This window comes from Salmo salar, chromosome ssa10 (genome assembly GCF_905237065.1).
Source record: "Salmo salar chromosome ssa10, Ssal_v3.1, whole genome shotgun sequence".
In the NCBI taxonomy this organism is placed as follows: domain Eukaryota; kingdom Metazoa; phylum Chordata; class Actinopteri; order Salmoniformes; family Salmonidae; genus Salmo; species Salmo salar.
The window spans coordinates 74,961,559-74,984,815 of NC_059451.1; the positions used below are offsets into that span (position 1 = coordinate 74,961,559).

The window sequence follows — 23,257 nt, forward strand, 5'->3', positions numbered from 1 at the left end:
GTGTGTGGTATCTCGTCTGCCAAGAATAGACCTCTGGCCTTGTGAGGTCAAAGGTGGTGCATGGCGGTTCTAGAGGGATAATCTCCACTGATGAGTCCTGTCTTATCACAGACAACCATTTCCCTGTCCCATCCTCTGGTGTAATGGGTGTGGTGGGTCATGTTCATTGATTATGGCACAAAATGTTTACAAAACGTTGTGCAACACGACACACAAAAAAACAAGCCTTTTTAAAAGGGCCTACTGTTTTGTGCCCTGTAGTGAACACGGCCTACTTCTTCTGTAGCCAACTCCGTTGTGGTTGTCGTAGCCTACCTAGGGGCCACAGTCTTTCCTGGTCAGGTCACTCGGATGCAGTGGATGGCGTGCTTCACGTTGCCATGGCAACCGTGACATTCAGCCACGGTGATGCTTTATTGCCTGAAACCTGAGGGGGAGTGGCCACTTCCAGAGAGTCCCTAGCCTATAGTGTGTAAATGGTATATTGCAGGCTCTTGTATATTGAATTCTCCATACTAAGTCCCCGGTGAGGAGACAAGGAAGTGTGTGTGCGTGCGTGCGTGCACGTGCACATATGCATGTGTGTGTGTGTTCTATTTAGAATAAAACAATTTGCACCATCTTCCCACTGCCTCTCTGTCATTGTTAAATCACAGAAAACACACACACACACAGAGTCACACCCAGTGTTCTGTTTTCCTTGTGGAGTTGGGGGAGAATGACAGGGGAGGGAGTATCAAAGGCAGAATATCCTCTGTAGAATGTAGACTACGTCCACAGGGAACATTGCGGGGTGGTAACCGGACACATTTATCCCTCTGTGACTGTCGTCATGCAGCCTAGCTAGTCTAGTGCTTTGTCTCAGGCTATGAAAATGAAAAACCCCATCCGTACCCCCCTTCACATTCACTTCACCCCCCCCCCACACACCACTCACTGAGGATCACGTTATCCAGACCATGCAGCAAAAGGAAAGGACAGAACTTAGTATTAATTACTGTTATTAGTTATAGTGTGTGTGTGTGTTTCGATAAATGGATGTGTGGGCATGCATGTGTTTTAGATTATATATATATATATATATTGTTTAATGCATGCTCATGGTAGGCGCGCATGTGTGAGTCTTGGTGTAGCATTTCCAAGTAAGGACAGTAGTGATAGCAGGCTCCATGCTGGGTGGGACAGGGTTCTGTTCCCTGCTGGGTGGGACAGGGTTCTGTTCCCTGCTGGGTGGGACAGGGTTCTGCTCCCTGCTGGGTGGGACAGGGTTCTGTTCCCTGCTGGGTGGGACAGGGTTCTGCTCCCTGCTGGGTGGGACAGGGTTCTGCTCCCTGCTGGGTGGGACAGGGTTCTGCACCCTGCTGGGTGGGACAGGGTTCTGCTCCCTGCTGGGTGGGACAGGGTTCTGCACCCTGCTGGGTGGGACAGGGTTCTGCACCCTGCTGGGTGGGACAGGGTTCTGCTCCCTGCTGGGTGGGACAGGGTTCTGCTCCATGCTGGGTGGGACAGGGTTCTGCTCCCTGCTGGGTGGGACAGGGTTCTGCTCCCTGCTGGGTGGGACAGGGTTCTGCTCCCTGCTGGGTGGGACAGGGTTCTGCTCCATGCTGGGTGGGACAGGGTTCTGCTCCCTGCTGGGTGGGACAGGGTTCTGCTCCCTGCTGGGTGGGACAGGGTTCTGCACCCTGCTGGGTGGGACAGGGTTCTGCACCCTGCTGGGTGGGACAGGGTTCTGCTCCCTGCTGGGTGGGACAGGGTTCTGCTCCATGCTGGGTGGGACAGGGTTCTGCAATCTGGCCTTCACCAATCTGCTTATGTAACAGCAGGCCATCCTCGTGTGTGTGTGTGTGTGTGTGTGTGTGTGTGTGTGTGTGTGTGTGTGTGTGTGTGTGTGTGTGTGTGTGTGTGTGTGTGTGTGTGTGTGTGTGTCTGTGAATGGTGTTTTCTGAGAGGTGTGTTTGTGTAGGTGAACAAATGTGTGTTCCTTTTGAGGGGTGTGTGTGTGTCTGTGTGTCTGTCGATGGTGAATGTGTTTTTTGAGAGATGTCGTGTGTGTAATTGGAGAGTGACTGCAGAGAGACAATCTGCTCTTGTTGGCCTCAATAGATGCCCCTTGTGTTTCTGCAGCCCCAATCAAATGTCACATTACGTTCCCGGCTGGAATGCCAGATCGCCGTGGTTTCACCTCCCGGCTGCTCCCGGCCGGCTGACTGTCACACGGAAGGACATTAGTGTCAGAGAGGGAACCCCACAGTGGGCTGTTCAGGGACGCCGAAGAGGGATCCTGTGACGTTGAGATTTGCAGCAGTGTCTCGGAGGGAAGTTTCAGTCCCTGGAGTGGAACCGTGAGACTAAAGGCCTGTTCCAATGCGAAGGAACTGCAGTCTTAATTCTTTCTATCGTTCCTTCCTTCCTTCCTCTGAGTAATCACTGATCCGTCATGGCAGAATTGGTGTTAGCATACATGTACATAGTAGAATCTTGCTTTCACCTATCCGATGGTGTTACTTCTACGTAGGATAAATGCATTTTTGTAGTGTTTTAACATGGCCAGCAGATCTGCTGTGGTTGTCTCTGGTGTGAGCTGAGCTGATTTCACAGTGCTGTGTGGGAGATGTCTAGCTAGGGCAATGATGATTATGATAGTCGCACAGCCTAACCGAGGCCACGTTTTAATCTTTCATCCGCAGAACCAAAACAAGCCACCCTCCCCTCCCCCTCCCTGCTTCACCATCTCTCCTGTTAGCTCCCTCTTTTATTTCCTCTCCTTCCATATCTCCCTATCCCTCTTCTCTTTCTGTCTCTTGAACCCTTTCACTTCCTACGATTTTCTCTCTCTCTCTCTCTCTCTCTCTCTCTCTTTACCTTTTGTCTTTAATGTGGTCAGCAACTTCCTAATATTTGACCTCCATCTCTGACACTAAACAGCTCAAAAACAACAGTGTACCATTCATTCACCAGTGGACTGTTCATTTCAAGTGCTTATGTTTAAAATGCGTCCCGGTACCTTCAAAGAACAGGTTCAGTGAATGGACATGAGCAGTGAAACCCATTCCCAGGCACGGAGTGAATAGAGATTTGACCGCAGGTGGCTGGCAGCACCTTAATTGGGTAGGACGGGCTCTGGAGCCATCTTCCCCTCACCAGCCTCCTGTGGATTTTGCACAGATGTTTGATGTTGCCCTGTGTGTGTGTGTGTGTGTGTGTGTGTGTGTGTGTGTGTGTGTGTGTGTGTGATGTGAACCTACCTAACTGGGTCAGCTAATGAAACGTAGCGACTGACTTCCTCTCCAAGGCCCCGGCAAACTTAATGCCGGCGGAAATGGCGACCATGGCAGCCAGACGTCCCTCTCTTCTCGACGGCTAGGCTCAAGGCTCTTCTGGTTTCTCCCTCCCTTTGCTTTTTTTTGTTGCCCTGAGGAAGATCAAGGCTTGGTAGATAACGCGTCACAGTGTGGTCTTACTGTTTGTCACATCTCTTGAGCTACACTGTTGGTTAAGGGCTTGTAAGTAAGCATGTCACAGTAAGGTCTACACTTGTTGTATTCGGCGCGTGTGACAAATAAAACTTGATTTTGATTTGATCTCTGCATGTCACGTCCCTTGATTATAATACAAATAGAGGACCAGTATGGTAGAACGCTCAGCAAGATAGTGTCACTGTTGAGTTTTTTTGATACCAGCTCTGATTCACTTCCTTATCACACCGATATCTGACATTGGCTGCCCTGTTCTCATAACATCGCATTCGTACAATGGCTCCCACCCACCAGGGTCGTTTTCAATAGTGCACACCATAGCAAAATGTAAATGAGGGTTTCCCCCGCAGGAGGCTGAAAAGATTTGGCATGTGACTGGCTGCATCACCACTTGGTTTGGCAATTGCACCGCCCTTGACCGCACAGCTCTGCAAAGGGTGGTGCGGACAGCCCAGTACATCTGGGGCCGAGCTACTAAGCTATATGGAATTGTTTTAAGGTCACACCAAGGATCATTTAGCTATTTGATTTGGAATGTTAAGACCCCTTGAAGTGTGTGTGTGTGTATATATATATATATATATATATATATATATATATATATATATATATATATATATATATATATATATATATATATATATAAAAATGATTTGGCCTTACTGCTATTAGCCCAATAACATATTCATTACATGGAACAACAGATAGTCCCCCCTCAAAAAAATCGAAAGGAAGTTTGTCCTGAAGTGTCTGTCCTATATCTGAGAGATATAAGAACGATCAGGATATTTTAGTGAATAGGACCCAGCCTGCTTTCATACTACCCACCCACCAGCCTGCTTTCATACTACCCACCCACCAGCCTGCTTTCATACTACCCACCCACCAGCCTGCTTTCATACTACCCACCCACCAGCCTGCTTTCATACTACCCACCCACCAGCCTGCATTCATACTACCCACCCACCAGTCTGCTTTCATACTACCCACCCACCAGCCTGCTTTCATACTACCCACCCACCAGCCTGCTTTCATACTACCCACCCACCAGCCTGCATTCATACTACCCACCCACCAGCCTGCTTTCATACTACCCACCCACCAGCCTGCATTCATACTACCCACCCACCAGTCTGCTTTCATACTACCCACCCACCAGTCTGCTTTCATACTACCCACCCACCAGCCTGCTTTCATACTACCCACCCACCAGCCTGCTTTCATACTACCCACCCACCAGCCTGCATTCATACTACCCACCCACCAGCCTGCATTCATACTACCCACCCACCAGCCTGTTTCAAAGCAAAGCAACCCTCTTAGTTCGGGTGATCCATTTCTTGCCTTCGGCATCCTTTCTGTTCTTGGCTTTCCATGCGTCATTGGAGAAGTAGGTGGAATACTATAATCTGGGTGGATAGTGGATATGCGTCACAGCAAGCGTTAGATTGTAAGACACGTTGTTTTTAAGCACGAGTGTTGCTCTTCCTGCTTTATCACCATGTTTTTGCCCATGGGTGTTATGACAGTGCAGGGATGTGTGTGTGTGTGTGTGTGTGTGTGTGTGTGTGTGTGTGTGTGTGCGTGTGTGCATGTGCGCATCCAAATCCCAGGCAGGGTAGTAATGGGAAGAGTGATGCACTCTAGGGAATGATGGTGTTCTTTCAAAAATGAGGTAGTTTGAGTGTACATACCAGGGTTGTGCTCAATTCTGAATTGAATTGAGAATGCCTCATCAATTCCAATTGAATTTGAATTGAAGTAGTAAACAGGATGCAGAATTGCAATTAGAATTTGAGTGAAAGGGAATTGAATTCAGTCAAATTCAATAAAATGGAAATGACTCTTCTATATTAGATCTAGTCTATACAAATATAAATGCAGGTAAACTATTGTTGAAACGATAGATTTTCAGGACAAACTCTTAATGAATGATCAATGAAAACAACCTCCATGCAAATATTCCAAGTTGTTATATTTCATAAATATTTCATTATTTCATTCATCAAAATAAAACATTTCCCAGAATGCATTAGTTTAACCCTCAAGTTGACCCTAAAGCCTTCAAAAAGAAAACCACAAATATTATGGTCGGTGGACATATGATTGGCTATTCTAAGCACAAAGGTTAAAAGAGGATATGAACATTGTTTCCAGAGAAAAGTGATATATTCTTTGGTATCTGGAAGTGTGACCTGTCAGACTCAATGAAACTCATGTTCTATGACTGAATGGAATTTCTTTGAATTGCACTGAATTAAATTCCACTTCCTGCCACTCAAATTCTACGTCATGTGGGGTGTGGCCAATTTGGAATTTCAACTCATGAGTTGAATGGGAGTCAATTCCTAAATTCTGGAGGGAGCGCAATGCTGGTACACACCAGTGACTTGCATGAGACACACACACACACACACACACACACACACACACACACACACACACACACAGCTATCTGTATGTAACTGGAGCAGGAAGTTGACACAGGAGACAGTGAGAGAGGCAGGAGATGCATCAGGCAGACAAGGTTACACATCAAGGTCAGAGGAAGTGTGTGTCGCTGAATTGTCTTCTTCCCTTCAGTGTATGTACACACACCATACGTGCGTCAGAAAATGTCGTACGGCTGTGGATGTACTTGGCTTTTTTTCTTCATTTGATAGTCTGCTACAACAAACCAAAAACATCCAATCACTTGCTGAAACTATGACATGGATGGCGCGGTATAGTGTGTTTTCTTATTTCCAGCCAAACCAAAGGTCCTCTTTGCTATCAAGCCCCAGTTTCAGCTTGTATCCGCGTACCGTAAACAGTTAGGTTTACCCTGCAGAGCGTTGGGATGCATTCGGTGCATTGCTCCTGCTTCTACAACATCTGGAATCATTCCAAATCTCCCCCTCATCTCCTCTAACCCTTCCTCACTTATCTCCCTCTCCAAATCAACCCTCCTATCCCCCAGGGTTGCCACGATACCAATATTGCAACACCGCGACAATACTGGATTTTCATGAGGCAGACTGAACTTTATGGCCTTTTACAAACCAGCTCTATGTTAAATACTGTGTGATATAGCTTCAAAAAAATGAACAAACGTGACTCTGGGTGACAACAGAAAGTCAACTTAATGTTTTGTCTCCTTGCCATGATACTTTAGAGTATGGCTGGGATCATGACAACCCTACCTGTCCCCCTGTTCTCTCTCTCCTCCTCGATCTGACTTTCTGACGATGGTGCAGTGTGAGGGGATGAGGGTAGCTGCTTTGAAGGCTCCTCAGGGTTGGTCGTTACGTAAGTCTGGACTTGGCAGGGCTTCCCCTCTTCACTGCAGAACCACCCCCATTGTCTCACTTCTCTATTGTTTCACTAACGGTCTCACCCCTCTAGTGCCTTACCCCTCGAATGCCTTACCCGTCTACTGCCTTACCACTCTAGTGCCTTACCCCTCTACTGCCTTACCACTCTACTGCCTTACCCCTCTACTGCCTTACCCCTCTACTGCCTTACCCCTCTACTGCCTTACCCCTCTACTGCCTTACCACTCTACTGCCTTACCCCTCTACTGCCTTACCCCTCTACTGCCTTACCCCTCTACTGCCTTACCACTCTAGTGCCTTACCCCTCTACTGCCTTACCACTCTACTGCCTTACCCCTCTACTGCCTTACCCGTCTACTGCCTTACCCCTCTACTGCCTTACCCGTCTACTGCCTTACCCGTCTACTGCCTTACCCCTCTACTGCCTTACCGCTCTACTGCCTTACCCGTCTACTGCCTTACCCGTCTACTGCCTTACCCCTCTACTGCCTTACCCCTCTACTGCCTTACCCCTCTACTGCCTTACCCCTCTACTGCCTTACCCGTCTACTGCCTTACCCGTCTACTGCCTTACCCGTCTACTGCCTTACCGCTCTACTGCCTTACCCGTATACTGCCTTACCCGTATACTGCCTTACCCGTATACTGCCTTACCCGTCTACTGCCTTACCCCTCTACTGCCTTACCCCTCTACTGCCTTACCCCTCTACTGCCTTACCCGTCTACTGCCTTACCCCTCTACTGCCTTACCCCTCTACTGCCTTACCCCTCTACTGCCTTACCCCTCTACTGCCTTACCCCTCTACTGCCTTACCCCTCTACTGCCTTACCCGTCTACTGCCTTACCCCTCTACTGCCTTACCCGTCTACTGCCTTACCTGTCTACTGCTCTACTGTCTCAGTAATGTCACAAATCTATTGTATCACTTCTCTCTCACCTCTCCTGTCTCACTGATATCTCTTCTCTCTGCTGTTGCCCAACTCTCTCACCTCTCTACATTTTCTACTAGCCCGGTCTGAAAATTACTAGCCTTGGGCAAGCGGGCAAACTTAATTTCCATCTCTGGTCTCACCATGTCTGTCTCACCCCTCTACCATCTCACCTCTGGCTCATTAAAGGTATTCAACACACATAGAGTTTTTAGCTGATGTCAGATGATGGGCAAAAGGTTTTTCTGTCTCCGATATTAAATCCTGACCCTGTCTGGTTACCGCAGTGTTGCTCTCCGCCCTGTCCCCTTATTAAGAATTCAATGCGGGAATGAAGGTCACTTGTCCCTCTGAATTTGTCTGTGCCAGTATTGCAATGCTGACATACTCGTTCTCTCCATCTGTCTGTCTCTACCCTCTCTCTATCTCTCTCTCTCCCCCGACACTTGTTTTCAACCCCTTTCTCTCTTTCCTAGGTGAGAGCTTTGAGCAGAGCCCCCTACGGAGGTCCTTCAAGTCCAAGGTTCTGGCCCACTACCCTGAGAGCACAGACAGGAGTCCCTTCAACAGAGATGCAGTCAACATGGTAAGGCAGTGGGGCTAGGATACATTTAGAGAACGTAGCAAAAGGTTAAGTCAGTCTTTTATGCCATTTTGGCTGTTTTAGCCCTTTATGGAAAGATGGTTGTTGTGCCACCATGTGAAAATGCATTCATTACAAGAAAGTATAGCTTCTGTTGTGCACATATTTTACACAGAATACAAGACTTTACATTTGTTGTTTGTGCACTATTGTTTTGTTGATGGGATAGTTCGGGATTTTGGCAATGAAGCCCTTCATCTACTTCCCCAGAGTCAGATGAACTGGTGGAGACCATTTTTATGTCTCTGCGTGCGGTTTGAAGAAAGTGGCTAACTAGCGTTAGCGCAATGCTAACTAGCGTTAATTGAACCATTTGAAAGTGGTTGGGCAAATGTTTGATTGTTTGGCACTGCAAGAGCCTTAAATGCTGTGCCGTCACGTCTCTTTTTGTTTTGTTCTCCTGTACCAAAATGCGTTTATCTTTACTGCGAATGAGAGAATATTTTCAGTTTTAAGTGTTTATTTTTATGGCACACACTTGTATAAACAAGTCTGGATGATAAAAGCATTAGGGAAGGAACTCAACATAATCTACTAATTCATGAACCAATTAAGTTGTTTTTGGTGAAAAGTTCAAACTTGTTGTGAGCAGTCTCCCTACAGACACTAAAGTACTTTGTAGCAGATAGAGCGCCTTTTCATGGAGCCACACTCTGGTTCTTTCCACAAATAAGGGCCCTTTTAACCGCTAGTCTTTAATGTTGTTTATCAGAATGAAAGCTCTTCAGAATGATTTGACCCCTCTCATCCCTGTTCATAATCACTTGTGTTTGACTTAAGAACATGCTATTGAAGGCAGTTGAGATTGTTCGCCACTCTTTCTGTACCTTCTCCTACCTCGTCTTCCTCTCCTATCTCTCTCTCTCTCCCCCCTTTATTTTCCTTTTTTCCTCTGCTATGTCCTCTAAAACATCCCAACTCGCTCTTCCTTCGACATCTCTCCCACCTCTAATCTATTGACCATCCTCTCACTTCTCTCTCTCTCACTCTTTTTCTCCCCACCTCACCTCCTTCCTCTTCCCATGTCTCTCTTCCTCCCTTCATATCTCTCTCCTCACCCTCTCTCTCCTTTCTTCATCTCTCATTCTCCATCTTCCTCCTTCATCTCTCTCTCTCTCTCTCTCTCTCTCTCATCCCCAGCTCTGCATGCCGCACGGCCTGTCGTTCCGTAGTCAGGCGGACGGCCGCGAGCACCATTTCCACTCCTTCACGGTCGCCCAGGACGACGGTACGCGCTCCTACGGCTTCGTGCACACGTACTACGAAGCGGTGACGAGCGCCCAGATCACCACGGCGATGCAGACCCTTCATCAGATGCACCATGTGGAGCACTACTCCACCTCCTCTTTGTCATCTTCCTCCGCCTCCTCCCCCTCCACATCCAGCACGGACTCTCTGGTGAGCAGCCTGGATGAGTTGGATGCCGACTCCCTGGCAGCGCGCCCCCTGTCGGCTTGTTTGGGCTGCGCGGCGGGCTCCTTCCAGCCGGCCCGGGACACCCTGTACGCCTCCAAGGCCCTCTGCCTCCTCACGCCCCTCCCCTTCCTGCACGCCGCCCGCCACTTCCTGTCCCAGCTGCACCAGGCGGTGACATCGCACACGGCCCCGCCACTGCCGCTGGAGAGCTACATCCACAACATCCTGTACGAGGTGCCCGTGCCGCCGCCCGGCCGTTCGCTCCGGTTCCACGGGGTCCAGGGGCCTATCGTGTGCCAGCAGCCCGGCCCTGAGGAGCTCCCGCTGGGGGACTACCCCCTGGGAGAGGCCTTCTCCCTGCTTGGGGTGGAGAACATGGTGAGGCTGCTCACCTCCGTGCTGCTGGAGACCCAGGTCCTGCTCTACTCACAGGGTAAGGACCAAAAGACCAGGCAGCGTTTTCTGAAAGATCACCAGCCTAGGTTGTGTTTCCATCATTTTTCAAATGTAACCCAAAAGTGTGCACTTGTTAATTTCCCATCATGCGTCTCTCTGTCTCCAGACTACCAGCGGTTGATGACGGTGGCAGAGGGCATCACCAACCTACTGTTTCCATTCCAGTGGCAGCACGTCTACCTGCCCATCTTGCCCGTGCCCCTGCACCATCTCCTGGATGCCCCCGTGCCCTACTTGATGGGCATCCAACGGAAGGATTGCTCCCAATGCTCCACTCTGGATCTGTCCCATGAGGTATTTGAATGATATCTACTTAGTACCAGGGCCATAAACAGACCCAAAAATTATACTTTCATACTTTCTAACATACCAAATTCCTCTGTAGTGAACATTTTTACATTTCTTTAAGCATAGGCCTATTTATTTCTGCAAGAACACACTCATCGTCACAAATTGTAAGCAAGCTAGTTACAGTGCCTCCTAAAGATATGATTGACATTGGGGAAAAGGGGTGGGCTATCAGCTGATCATTGATGTTGATGATTGATGTAAACCTGCTAGTTAGCTAGCTCCATTTCTTTGACTGGTTAAGATTTACCTCTGTGTTTCTGTCTCTCTCTGCTGCTGCGCGTATCAGCCAACCAGACCTAATATTGACGATGATGTAGGCAGTGTTAATCAAATGTTACGCCGCTGTGGCAGTATTGTTGATATTTAAACTAGGTAGCTACACACACATTTAACCGGTGACCGCATTTCTCAAGCCATGCATGTTTTGGATACCGGTTGCATGTGCAATCTCAGTACAGGGCAGACTGGGGGGAGAAAAGGCGCAACCGGGCGTACGAGAGCTACGGAGCGCAGCCAACGGACGGGATGGGCGGGTGGCGGACATGACCACGACTCTGAACAACAATGACCAAAACATTTGTACAAAAATGTTCATTTCGGGGGAATTTCTACCACCACCCAAAAGGGCACTTTGGAGACTGGAAGGGCAAAGGGGCATGTGCTCTGCACAGGTAGAGTCCTATCTGTATATGTGCCTTCTTAGTGCTTTGTGTTTGGAACTGTAGACATGTAACGGAGGCTTTTAAAAAAAAACTATTTTTACCCTCAAAATGCCTTTATTTAACCAGTCAAGTTATTGAGAACACATTTCTTCTTTAAGTACGACCTGACCAAGAGGGAGCACCAATTTTAAAGTCTTTTGAAGTTGACCAGAACTGGAGGTACAGTAGGACAAACGATGTTCTCATGCAATTCATATTTCTTTAATAAGAATGGGAGGTTGCTGAATCCACACACCTAGTTAGTTTTAAATCCACTATTCAATTACAATTCAACTGGCTATACCACCTGGCTATACCATAGACTTTGAAGCATTCTATACTGAACGAAAATATAAACACAACATGCAAACTATTCCAAAGATTTTACTGAGTTACAGTTCATATAAGGAAATAAGTCAATTGAAATGAATTCATTAGGCCCTAATCTATGGATTTCACATGACTGGGAATACAGATATGCATCTGCTGGTCACAGATACCTTAAAAAAAGCTAGGGGCGTGGATCAGAAAACCAGTCAGTATCTGGTGTGGCCACCATTTGCCTCATGCAGTGCGACACATCTCCTTTGCATCGAGTTAAGCAGGCTGTTGATTGTGGCCTGTAGAACGTTGACCCATTCCTCTTCAGTGGCTGTGCAAAGTTGCTGGATTGTGTACAGATCCTTGCGACATGGGGCCGTGCATTTTCATGCTGAACCATGAGGGGATGGCGGCGGATGAACGGAAGACAAAGGGCCTCAGGATATCGACACGGCATCTCTGTGCATTCAAATTGCCATCTATAAAATGCAATTGTCTTCGTTGTCTGTAGCTTATGCCTGCCCATACCATAACCCCACCACCACGGGGCACTCTGTTCACAACGATGACATCAGCAAACCGCTTGCCCACACAACACCATACACGTGGTCTGAGGTTGTGAGGCTGGTTGGACGTACTGCAAAATTCTCAAAAACGATGTTGGATGCAGTTATGGTAGAGAAATTAACATTAAATTATTTGGCAACAGCTCTGGTGGACATCTCTGCTCCTGCTGTCAGCATGCCAATTGCACTCTCCCTCAAAACTTTAGACATCTGTGGCATTGTGTTATGTGAAAAACAGCACATTTTAGAGTGGCCTTTTATTGTCCCCAGCACAAGGTGCACCTGTGTAATGATCATGCTGTTTAATCATCTTCTTGATATGCCACACCTGTCAGGCGGATGGAGAAATGCTCACTAACAGGGATGTAAACAAATTTGTGCACAACATTTTTGAGAAATAAGCTTTTTGTGCGTATGGAACATTTCTGGGATCTTTTATTTCAGCTCATGAAACATGGGACCAACACTTTGCGTTCTAGCAGGCATTCACTGACCTTGCAAAGACATTCCAACAAGCATTGGAACACAATTAACGTTCACTGTAACGTGCATTCTAATAACAGACATTCCATTACGCAATGTAACAGGCAGTGAAAAGAGCTTTGTAACATTTGCCTGCACTAATCCATCCTATTCTAGTTGCATTATACCCCCCCACCCCCACCCCGCTCCTCTGGCGAGCTCCTCCGCTTCACCCTTCTCTCCCCAAATCCAATTCTCCATCCCTCTACGAAAGATCACGCCGTGTCGCATCAGCATTTCGCCAGGTATGCATCCCAAATGGCACCCTATTCCCTATGTAAGGGTGCAATTTGGGACACAGTGATTAGGAGTTTTCTTTGAAGTGGTAGAGCTGGCCCAGAGAGAGGGAGTATGAGACATCAGTAGAGAGAGAGAGGTGGGAGGAGGAAGGCACCGAGCAACACATTTCTAAAGAAATCAGACAACGTGAATAATTAAGGTTTAAGAATTGCACAGTTTATTTCTGGATGTATGTGAGAGGGTAGGAGGGCCACAGGAGGCAGCAATAGAATGCACACTTAGCAGGTTGTAGAACGCATCCCGACCCTATCCTGTGTATTAAATATCTATCTATCTAGAACCCCTTTTTTTCCAGCAGGATTAAGTGCGTTTTATCTGTATCCTTATCCAAAGTCACGGCTTTTTAAAAAGCACATAGCTTTTGATGGCATTTAGCTGATGTGTCACAGTACAGTGGGATGTCAACATATTTTGTCATGGTAAATTGGGTCAACATACTCTGAGGGGGAAGGCGAAGGCGTGGTTTATGCTGCAAGCTTTCCCATGAGAAGTGGAGCGACGATGCTTCAATCCTATGAACTTTTAAAGGCACAGTCTTTGATATTTACAGACATGTTTGATCATTTAAATGAATGACACCCATTGTTCATGCCTGTTCTTGAAGAATATCACTGTCTTTTTTTAAGTTGAGGAGTGGGCCTTTAAACTAGAACTGTAAACAAACGATGGTCTGTGTGAATCTGTCACATCACTTGCAGTTAAGAAAGAAACTGGACCATGGCATAATGTCAGTGCTGAATTTGGACCAACAGAGTGTCACTTAAGCAGAGCACACTGTTGATGCTGTTATGGGATTTCATGGTGTCGGTCTCTGACATAGTCTGTGTCAGGCCAGTGCCTGCTAGGCTTCTTTCCAGAGGTCTACTCATTTCTCTGACTGTTTTCCGCATTGACGAACATTTTGTCAGTGACTGAGGGGATGTGCATGAAACAGTTTCACCTAATTTCTATCAGCGTGTTAAATGTGCAACCAGAGGGAAAAATATTCTAGACCACCTTTACTCTACACACAGAGACGTGTACAAAGCTCTCTCTCGCCCTCCATTTGGCAAATCTGAACATAACTCTATCCTCCTGATTCCTGTTTACAAGCAAAAATTAAAGCAGGAAGCACCAGTGACTCAGTCTAAAAAAAAGTGGTCAGATGAAACAGATGCTAAACTACAGGACTGTTTTACTAGCATAGACTGGAATATGTTCCGGGATTCTTCCGATGGCATTGAGGAGTACACCACATCAGTCACTGGCTTTATCAATAAGTGCATCGAGGACGTTGTCCCCACAGTGACTGTGCGTACATACCCTAACCAGAAGCCATGGATTACAGGCAACATCCATACTGAGCTAACGGCTAGAGCTGCTGCTTTCAAGGAGCGGGATTCTAACCCAGAAGCTTATAAGAAATCCCGCTATGCCCTCCGACAAACCATCAAACTGGCAAAGCGTCAATACAGGACTAAGATCGAATCGTACTACACTGGCTCTGATGCTCATAGGATGTGGCAGGGCTTGCAAACCATTACAGACTACAAAGGGAAGCACAGCCGAGAGCTGCCCAGTGACACGAGCCTACCAGACCAGCTAAAATACTTCAATGCTCGCTTCGAAGCAAATAACACTGAAACATGCATGAGAGCACCAGCTGTTCCGGAAGACTGTGTGATCACGCTCTCCGCAGCCGATGTAAGTAAGACCTTTAAACTGATCAACATTCACAAGGCCGCAAGGCCAGACGGATTACCAGGATGTGTACTGCGAGCATGCGCTGACCGACTGGCAAGTGTCTTCACTGACATTTTCAACCTCTCCTTGTCCGAGTCTGTAATACCAACATGTTTTAAGCAGACCACCATAGTCCCTGTGCCCAAGAACACGTCTGTTGCCATGAAATGCTTTGAAAGTCTGGTCATTGCTCACATCAACACTATTATCCCAGAAACCCTAGACCCACTCCAATTTGCATACCGCACCAACAGATCCACAGATGATGCAATCTCTATTGCACTCCACACTGCCCTTTCCCACCTGGACAACAGGAACACCTATGCGAGAAAGCTATTCATTGACTACAGCTCAGCGTTCAACACCGTAGTGCCCTCAAAGCTCATCACTAAGCTAAGGACCCTGGGACTAAACACCTCCTTCTGTAGCTGGATCTTGGACTTCCTGACAGGCTGCCCCCAGGTGGTAAGGGTAGGTAACAACACATCCGCCACGCTGATCCTCAACACGGGGGCCCCTCAGGGGTGCGTGCTCAGTCCTCTCCTGTACTCACTGTTCACTCATGATGGCATGGCCAGGCACAACTCCGACTCCATCATTAAGTTTGCTGATGACAAAACAGTGGTAGTAGGCTTGATCACTGACGAGACAGCTTATAGGGAGTTCAGAGACCTGACCGTGTGGTGCCAGGACAACAACCTTTCCCTCAACGTGATCAAGACAAAAGAGATGATTGTGGACTACAGGAAAAGGAGGACCGAGCACGCCCCCATTCTCATCGACGGGGCTGTAGTGGAGCAGGTTGAGAGCTTCAAGTTCCTTTGGGGTCCACATCACCAACAAACTAACATGGTCCAAGCACACCAAGATAGTTGTGAAGAGAGCACGACAAAACATATTCCCCCTCAGGAGACTGAAATTATTTGGCATGGGTCCTCAGATCTTCAAAAGGTTTTACAGCTGCACCATCAAGAGCATCCTGACTGGTTGTATCAAGGCACTACAGAGGGTAGTGCATACGGCCCAGTACATCACCGGGGCCAAGCTTCCTGCCATCCAGGACCTCTATACCAGGCGGTGTCGGAGGAAGGCCCTAAAAATTGTCAAAAACTCCAGCTACCCTAGTCAGACTGTTCTCTCTGCTACCACACGGCAAGCGGTACCGGAGCGCCAAGTCTAGTTCCAAGAGGCTTCTAAACAGCTTCTACCCCCAAGCCATAAGACTCCTGAACAGCTAATCAAATGGCTACCTAGACTATTTGCTACCTAGACCCCCCCCAATGCTGCTGCTACTCTCTGTTATTATCTATGCCTAGTCACTTTAATAACTGTACCTACATCGAAACCGGTCAACCCCCACATTGACACATTGACTCTGTACCGGTACCCTCTGCATATAGCCCCACTATTGTTATTCACTGCTGCTCTTTAATTATTTGTTATTCTTATCTCTTACTTTTTAGGGATTTTCTTAAAACTGCATTGTTGGTTAAGGGCTTGTAAGTAGGCATTTTACTGTAAGGTCTACACCGGTTGTATTCGGTGCATGTGACAAATAAAATGTGATTTGATTTGAACTTGGCCTGGTCCCAGATCTGTTTGGCTGATTAGCCAAGTCCAATTTTCCTGGTTGACTATACAGCGCAAAGAGATCTGGGACCAGGCTACGTGAAACTAGTATGCCAAGAGAGACAGGGTTTTTAGAGAGGAAAGAGAGAGAGGAGGTGAAAGGAGAGGTGAGACGTAGGCGAAATGAGGAAAGGAGAGAGTGATCTGGGGAAGAGAGGGATTTGAAACAAGCATTTCGCTGCACCTTTTTATACCCGCTGTAAACTGTGTACATGACGAATAACTTGTTATTTGATCTGTCCCACTTCCAGGCCAACCTGTGCTTTGTGGACATAGACAACCACCGCGTGGATCCACCCGAGGACCTGCCCCTCTTCCCAGACCAGCCCGAGCTCATCCAGGAGCTGAACGAGGTGCTGCTGCGTTTCGGCCTCCAGCCACATGGTGGCGCCACCACCAACCCTGCCCCTGCCGCTCCCCCCTGTCTCAGCAGCCTCGTCCTGGAGGACCTGATGGAAGACAGGCGCAATGGGAACCTGGGAGGGGAGGAGTTGGCCATGCTGGAACGACTGCAGGCACTAGCAAGGAGGTGTGGAGGGATGGAGGGGGGAAAGACCCTTGGACGGGCGTTCCAGGAGGAGGAGGAGGAACTGAATGCAGCCAAAATGAACGTGCAGCTGAGGGAGGTGTTCGCGGGGCGTTTCGCCGCCATTTTCGGGAGGTACGAAGAGTTTGTGATCCACAGCGCTCCTGACCTGGAGTCCTGGCTAGGCAACCGTGACGGAACGAGCAACTTTGATAAGGTAATGGTGAAGATTGATTGACAGTCACTCACTGAAGGAATACCATAGACACACATTATATCCGTAGGCTACCCCTTCACAGTCAGTAATCATACATACATTCACAAGAAGCTCTCATTCAGGATAGAAGCAATATTCTCCCGCTGTTACTGCTTTAACTGGTTAGTGGTATCACCAGGGCTCCTTCCTGTCAGCGCAGCCTGCCCCGCACCTGCACTTCTTGTCCTGGTTCCTGGAGACGGCCATGTTCTCGTCATTCTTGGACAGCAAGGTGTTGTCTCGCTGGGCCGACCAGGAGCCGCTGCAGCGTGTGTTCGACGGCCGCCTGGAGAGGGAGCACCTCTACAACACGTTCGAGGATGACCCCGGCAACCGTCGCTACAGGAAGTGCAGCGTGCTCCACAAGTCAGGTGGGTGGGTGAATACAGGGTGTGGAAATTGGATCCAGGCGTGCTACAGCAGTACTCAAGTTTCCATTATTATTATTATTATTATTATTATTTTTTTTTTTTTCTAACTGCATGAGGTGGGCGAGCCCCCCAGTCCACCTATCTCTGGGTCATGATCATTAGGGCACGCATTAGAAAATGTTTTAAAATCTTTTGTAACGGTAAACAAAAATTAGTTCAGATAGCCCCTCACTCTTGTAGTCTGCTGGTGCCTGATGAACACGGTCCGTGTGTTGTCCTCTGTCCAATGCATAGAGTATATTGAGAGGCAGGGATTAGCTAAAGATCCTAGCGTCACCAAAACCCAGAATGTGACTTTCAAACCGTTATACAACTCGCATTGTATGGGTTAGCGGATTCGTCTTGGCCTTTTTTTCTTTCTACTCCATATATTCCCTCTGTTCCACTGAACGAAAAGGGAAACAAAAGAGGGAAGATTTAGATGGAGCGACTGCGACATAGAATAAAAGATGAGTGATGGACGGGGGATATTTGTTCTGGTGAAATTAGAGGGGGAAATTAAGTTCACTATCAATCTGAGAAAAGACCAAATTGTAAAAAAGGTAGAAACAAGAGGGGAGAGAGAAAAGAGGAGTGGAGGGTAAAAGAGGTAGAAAATGATATATGAGGGGGAGAAAGGGAGGTAGACTGAGAAGGGGATACTTTAGAGCGGTGGAGGATGGGGAGGGGGGGATAAGTAGCATATGATGAGAGGAGGAGGAAGAAAACAGTACATTTTTTACCTATAATGAGAGCCCCAAAACTCTCAGCTTTGAAGTACTGCCAAGTGCTCTGCCAAGCTCTCTCTCTCTCTCTGTTTTACTCTCTCTCTCTTTTTTTTCTCTCTCTCTCTCTCTGTTTTACTCTCTCTCTCTCTCTCTCTCTCTCTCTCTCTGTTTTACTCTCTCTCTTTTTCTCTCTCTCTCTCTTTCTCTCTCTTTTTTTCTCTCTCTTTTTTTCTCTCTCTCTGTTTTACTCTCTCTCTCTCTCTCTCCCTTGGGTTTCCCAGAAATGTGTCTTTCAAAGGGAACCAGATAGAGTTCACTTCCATATCTTGACAACAACACATGACCGAGGTCATGTACAAAGAGCTTTACAGATCATGGACTTACATACAGTATGACACTGATCAAAAATTCTCTATTCGAAAAACAGGCTTATACAATGGTCATTCAATGTAAGACTTCTATGTAGAGGCTTGAAAAGCTAGAAATGAAGAAGTGATAACGCTGCCCTGTGTGGCTCAGTTGGCAGAGCATGGCACTTGCAATGCCAGGATTGTGGCTGAGACCGTCCATACAAAAAAACGATGCACGCATGTCTATAAGTCACTTTGAAATGGCATATATTCATATTATTTTACTGCCCTAGTCTGGTTACACATCTACCAAAGTTTCTGGAAATTACTATGTGGAAGGATAATACCAGAGACAGCACAGTACGGTTTGGGTCAGCACTATAATGTGAAAAGGTTCATTGGCACTGCCTCTCCTACAGCATTATCCAGTAGGCCCCACTCACATCTCCCACTTCTATTTTGCTCTGATCCCTAGCCCAGGCCATAGAACGCAGGCTGCTGAAGGCTGACCACACGGCCATCCACCCCCACCTGTTGGACATGAGGATCGGCCAGGGCCGACACCAACAGAGCAGCTTCCCCAGGCTGCAGGCTGATGTACTGGCACAGGGACATAACACCAACAAGTAAGTAACATACACCCATATATACACACCGACACACACACACACACAAGAATGACCTACACACACACACAAGAATGACCTACACACACACACAAGAATGACCTACACACGCACAAGAATGACCTACACACACACACAAGAATGACCTACACACACACAAGAATGACCTACACACACACACAAGAATGACCTACACACACACAAGAATGATCTAAGCACACAAATCACCTGCATGCACACAAAGACACAATGTACATTGAGTCTGATGCAGTTGCCCCTGTGTGCAGGTGGTCAAGCCGTAACACTCGCAGGAGCGACATTAAGAGACCAGTGACCACTGAGACGACATCAGGACTGGGCAATGACCAGAGAGAGGTAAACACCTGCTTTACCTATGGCCCTGTCCAAAAATCAACCACTAGCCCTTTCCCTTAACTGGTGTAAGCAATATGGTGATGACTTCCCATTTCGTCGCATGACCATCATTCTGCATTCTTCGTTTTTTTTTAAAGTGTAAAAAATTAAATGAGCCACAAACCCAGGATGGGTAGGGGCTAGGCCGGGAAAGGAGTTATTGGTTGTTTTCAGAATTAAACATTTTCTTTGTGTCTGATTGGCTCGTGCTCTCTGGGTTTATCCGTTAGAAGTATTCCACGGGGAGGAGGAGCCTGCACCAGTCCAAGCTTCTTGACCCCTCCCCCTCAGCTGTCACTCAAATCCAGCGGGGGTTCGTGGAGGGGCTCCTGAGTGAATGTCGCCTGAAGGTAAGGGGTCTCCAGACCCACCACAGCAGGGGCACAGCGTCTTTCAGTTGGGAATCGACTCTATAGACAATCACACAGCATATTAGAGGTAGATATACAGAGTTATTGTCCAAAATGGCACCCTATTCCCTATATAGTTCTCCACTTTTGGAGAAATGCAGTGTGAGTGAGTGTGCAGTGCATCTGTAGCTGAAAATTTTTAGTTTTGTGACCTCTGATTCTTGAAATGATAACATAAATCAAGACTACATTCGATGAGGGCCAAGTCCTCCTAACTTGAGTTGCGGGTGCTTAATTCTGACCCTTGCATGAATCATGTATTGACATGCGTCCCAATTCTCCACACTTCTCCTAAAGTGTGCCCTAGCACAGCCCCCGTCACGAACTTAAAATCCTTAAATCAAGTCCACACTTCGGTAGAAGGGTGTAGAATTGGGACGCAACCTAAGAGTAAGAAGTCAGGATTTAGGCCAGATTTAGTGTTTGTTGTGTGTCTCTGTGTCGTGCAGACCAGGCGTATGTTGATGGAGAGGATGGGGAAGGAGAGTGTGGAGTTGGGTCAGGGCAAGGCCAGCATCACGGGCCTGCAGGAGAACACACTGATCCACAGCCTCTGTGACCTGCTGGAGCGGACCTGGGGCCACGGACTGCTACTCAAACAGGTTCGTAACAAACATACACAAACACATGTTCAAACATACTGTAATCACACACTGCTGTTTTGCCGTGGTTGAGTGTGTGATTGAGTGTTTGTACCGTCCAGGGAAGGTCGGCTCTGTGGTCCCACCTGCTCCACTGCCAGGCCAATGGGGAGAAGATGGAGCCACCATCACCTGCCGAGTCTCCAGGTCAGAGCAGATACATACTGGCCTGTTTGTGCTGCCAATGACAATGATCATTGGAATTGAATATACAGCACAAACAGATCTGGGTCCAGGCTAGACACATACTAGGAATGTAGTACAGTAATCTATCTATCTAATCATGCCTCAATCATTCTATGTTCTGGTCTGCTAGCGTCACCTGTCATTAACAAGATAAGCGTTTGTCTGTTAGGTGTACTCTGTCAAGTCTGATCACATCTGCCAATCACTCTCTCTTCCTGGTTACAGTGTCCAATGGGCTGGACAGCATGAGGCTAGAGGAGGGACTTGCACCCCCGAAGGGCTCCTTTGTACAGGATATGAGGTAATAAAGCGCAACATAACCCAAAACACTGCTATCTTTGAAAACCATAGAATTTCTGATAGCATTTTTTAAATATTTCTTTTTTAGGTTTGTCCAGACTATGAGTGAGGGTCTCAGTGAGGTGGGTCGGGCGCGGGCCTGGATCCATCTTTCCCTGGAGAAGAAAGTGCTCTCGCAACACCTCAAACTGCTGCTGGCCAACCAGAACCTAATCAGGTATACACACATATCACATATACCCTCTTCACCCTACTGACCGCCATCATTCCTGTTCCTACGAACTTCATGCTCCAATGACTACCGCCCTGTAGCACTCACTTCTGTAATCATGAAGTGCTTTGAGAGTTATGGCACACCATCAACTCCGCCATCCCAGCCCCCCTAGACCCACTCCAATTTGCATACCGCTCCAACAGATCCATAGATGATGCAATCGCAATTGCTCTCCACACTGCCCTCACCCACCTAGATACGAGGAATACCCATATGAGAATGCTGTTCAATGACTAAAGCTCAGCATTCAACACCATTGTCACCAAGCTTAGGACTCTGGGTCTGAACACCTCCCTCTGCAAATGTATCCTGGATTTCCTGACGGGCCGACCCCAGGTGGTGAGGGTAGGCAACATCACATCGCCACCCTTTAACACAGGGGCCCCACAGGAGTGTGTGCTTAGTCCCTTCCTATACTTCCTGTTCTATCCACGACTGCGGGGCCACGCGCGACTCCAGCACCATCAAGTTCGCTGACGACACGACGGTGGCAGGCCTGATCACCGGCGACGACGAGTCAGCATACAGGGAGGAGGTCAGTGACCTGGCAGTGTGGTGCCGGAGCAACAACCTGTCCCTCAACGTCAGCAAGACCAAGGAGCTGATCGTGGACTACAGGGAACGGGAGGCGAGCACGCCCCCATCCATATCGACGGGGCGGCAGTGGAGCAGGTAGACAGCTTCAAGTTACTCGGTGTCCAAACCATTGGTCCAAACACACACGCACGGTCGTGAAGAAGGCGCGACAGTAACTCTTCCCCCTCAGGAGGTTGAAAAAGTTTGGCATGGGCCCTCAAATCCTGGAAAGGTTCTACAGCTGTACCACTAAGAGCATATTGACTGGCTGCATCATTGCTTGGTATGGCAATAGCACCGCCTTCGACCGCATGGCGCTACAGAGGGTTGTGTGGAAAGCCTAGTACATCACTGGGGCTGAGCTACCTGCCATCCAGGACCTGTATATTAAGCGGTCTGAAAAGAAGGGCCGGAAAATTGTTCAAGACACCAGCCACCCAAGCCATAGACTGTTTTCTCTGCTGCCGCACGGCAAGAGGTACCAGTGCATCAAGTCTGGTACCAACAGGCTCTTGAACAGCTTCTATCCCCAAGCAATACGACTGATAAATAGCTAGCATAATAGCTACACAGACTGTCTGCGTTAACCTTGTATCTTTATTGACCCTTTATTTGTGCACTGTCTCTATGCACACTCACAGGGCCCTATACACACTCACTCCAACACACACACACACACACACACACACACAAACACTCACTCCATCATTTTCCCACTCGCACAGAATACGCACATACATTTATACTGACTCTACACACCCGCACAGCCACTCACATACAAGCTGCTGCTACTGTTTATCATATATCCTGATGTCTAGTCACCTTACCCCTATACATATCTACCTCCATCACTCCAGTATTCCTGCACATTGTAAATATTGTATTGGAACTGACTTAATAATTGTTTTCCTGTATATAGTATGCTTGCTTACTTACTTTATTGCGCATTTTTTATTCAATTGTTATTGATTAATGCATTGTTGGGTTTTGAGTTTGCAAGAAAGGCATTTCACTGTACTTGTGCATGTGCCATTAAAACTTGAGCAGAGCCAAGCCAAGCCGTACTGAGCTGGCTTGGTTGCACCTCCGCGATAGTTGCTAGGACCGTGCTGGAAAGGACAATGTGAAAATGAAAATATTTGAGCCGTCACGATGACGTGAAAAGGGTAATGACCGGTGAATCTTCAGATGTATGCTTCATTTTCTCCTCTCT

General features: G+C 47.6%; 1 protein-coding gene across 3 annotated transcripts in view; it reads left to right on the top strand.

The window, feature by feature from the left end:
• The window catches only part of LOC106561058 (DENN domain-containing protein 5B), a 49,801-nt gene that overhangs the window by 1,472 nt on the left and 25,072 nt on the right, over positions 1-23,257 (top strand). For 2 of the 3 annotated variants that reach the window (XR_006756994.1, XM_014124664.2), the window contains exons 2-13: positions 8,197-8,306; positions 9,504-10,212; positions 10,342-10,529; positions 16,599-17,090; positions 17,269-17,500; positions 19,093-19,243; positions 19,531-19,618; positions 19,888-20,007; positions 20,517-20,669; positions 20,771-20,855; positions 21,120-21,195; positions 21,283-21,411. Coding sequence is in view for 2 of the 3 variants with exons in the window: in XM_014124664.2 (XP_013980139.2) it covers positions 8,197-8,306; positions 9,504-10,212; positions 10,342-10,529; positions 16,599-17,090; positions 17,269-17,500; positions 19,093-19,243; positions 19,531-19,618; positions 19,888-20,007; positions 20,517-20,669; positions 20,771-20,855; positions 21,120-21,195; positions 21,283-21,411 (2,533 nt within the window). In the remaining variant the exon portion in view is untranslated. The remainder of the gene's footprint in view (positions 1-8,196; positions 8,307-9,503; positions 10,213-10,341; positions 10,530-16,598; positions 17,091-17,268; positions 17,501-19,092; positions 19,244-19,530; positions 19,619-19,887; positions 20,008-20,516; positions 20,670-20,770; positions 20,856-21,119; positions 21,196-21,282; positions 21,412-23,257) is intronic. The other variant, XM_045688087.1, reaches the window with a different exon arrangement.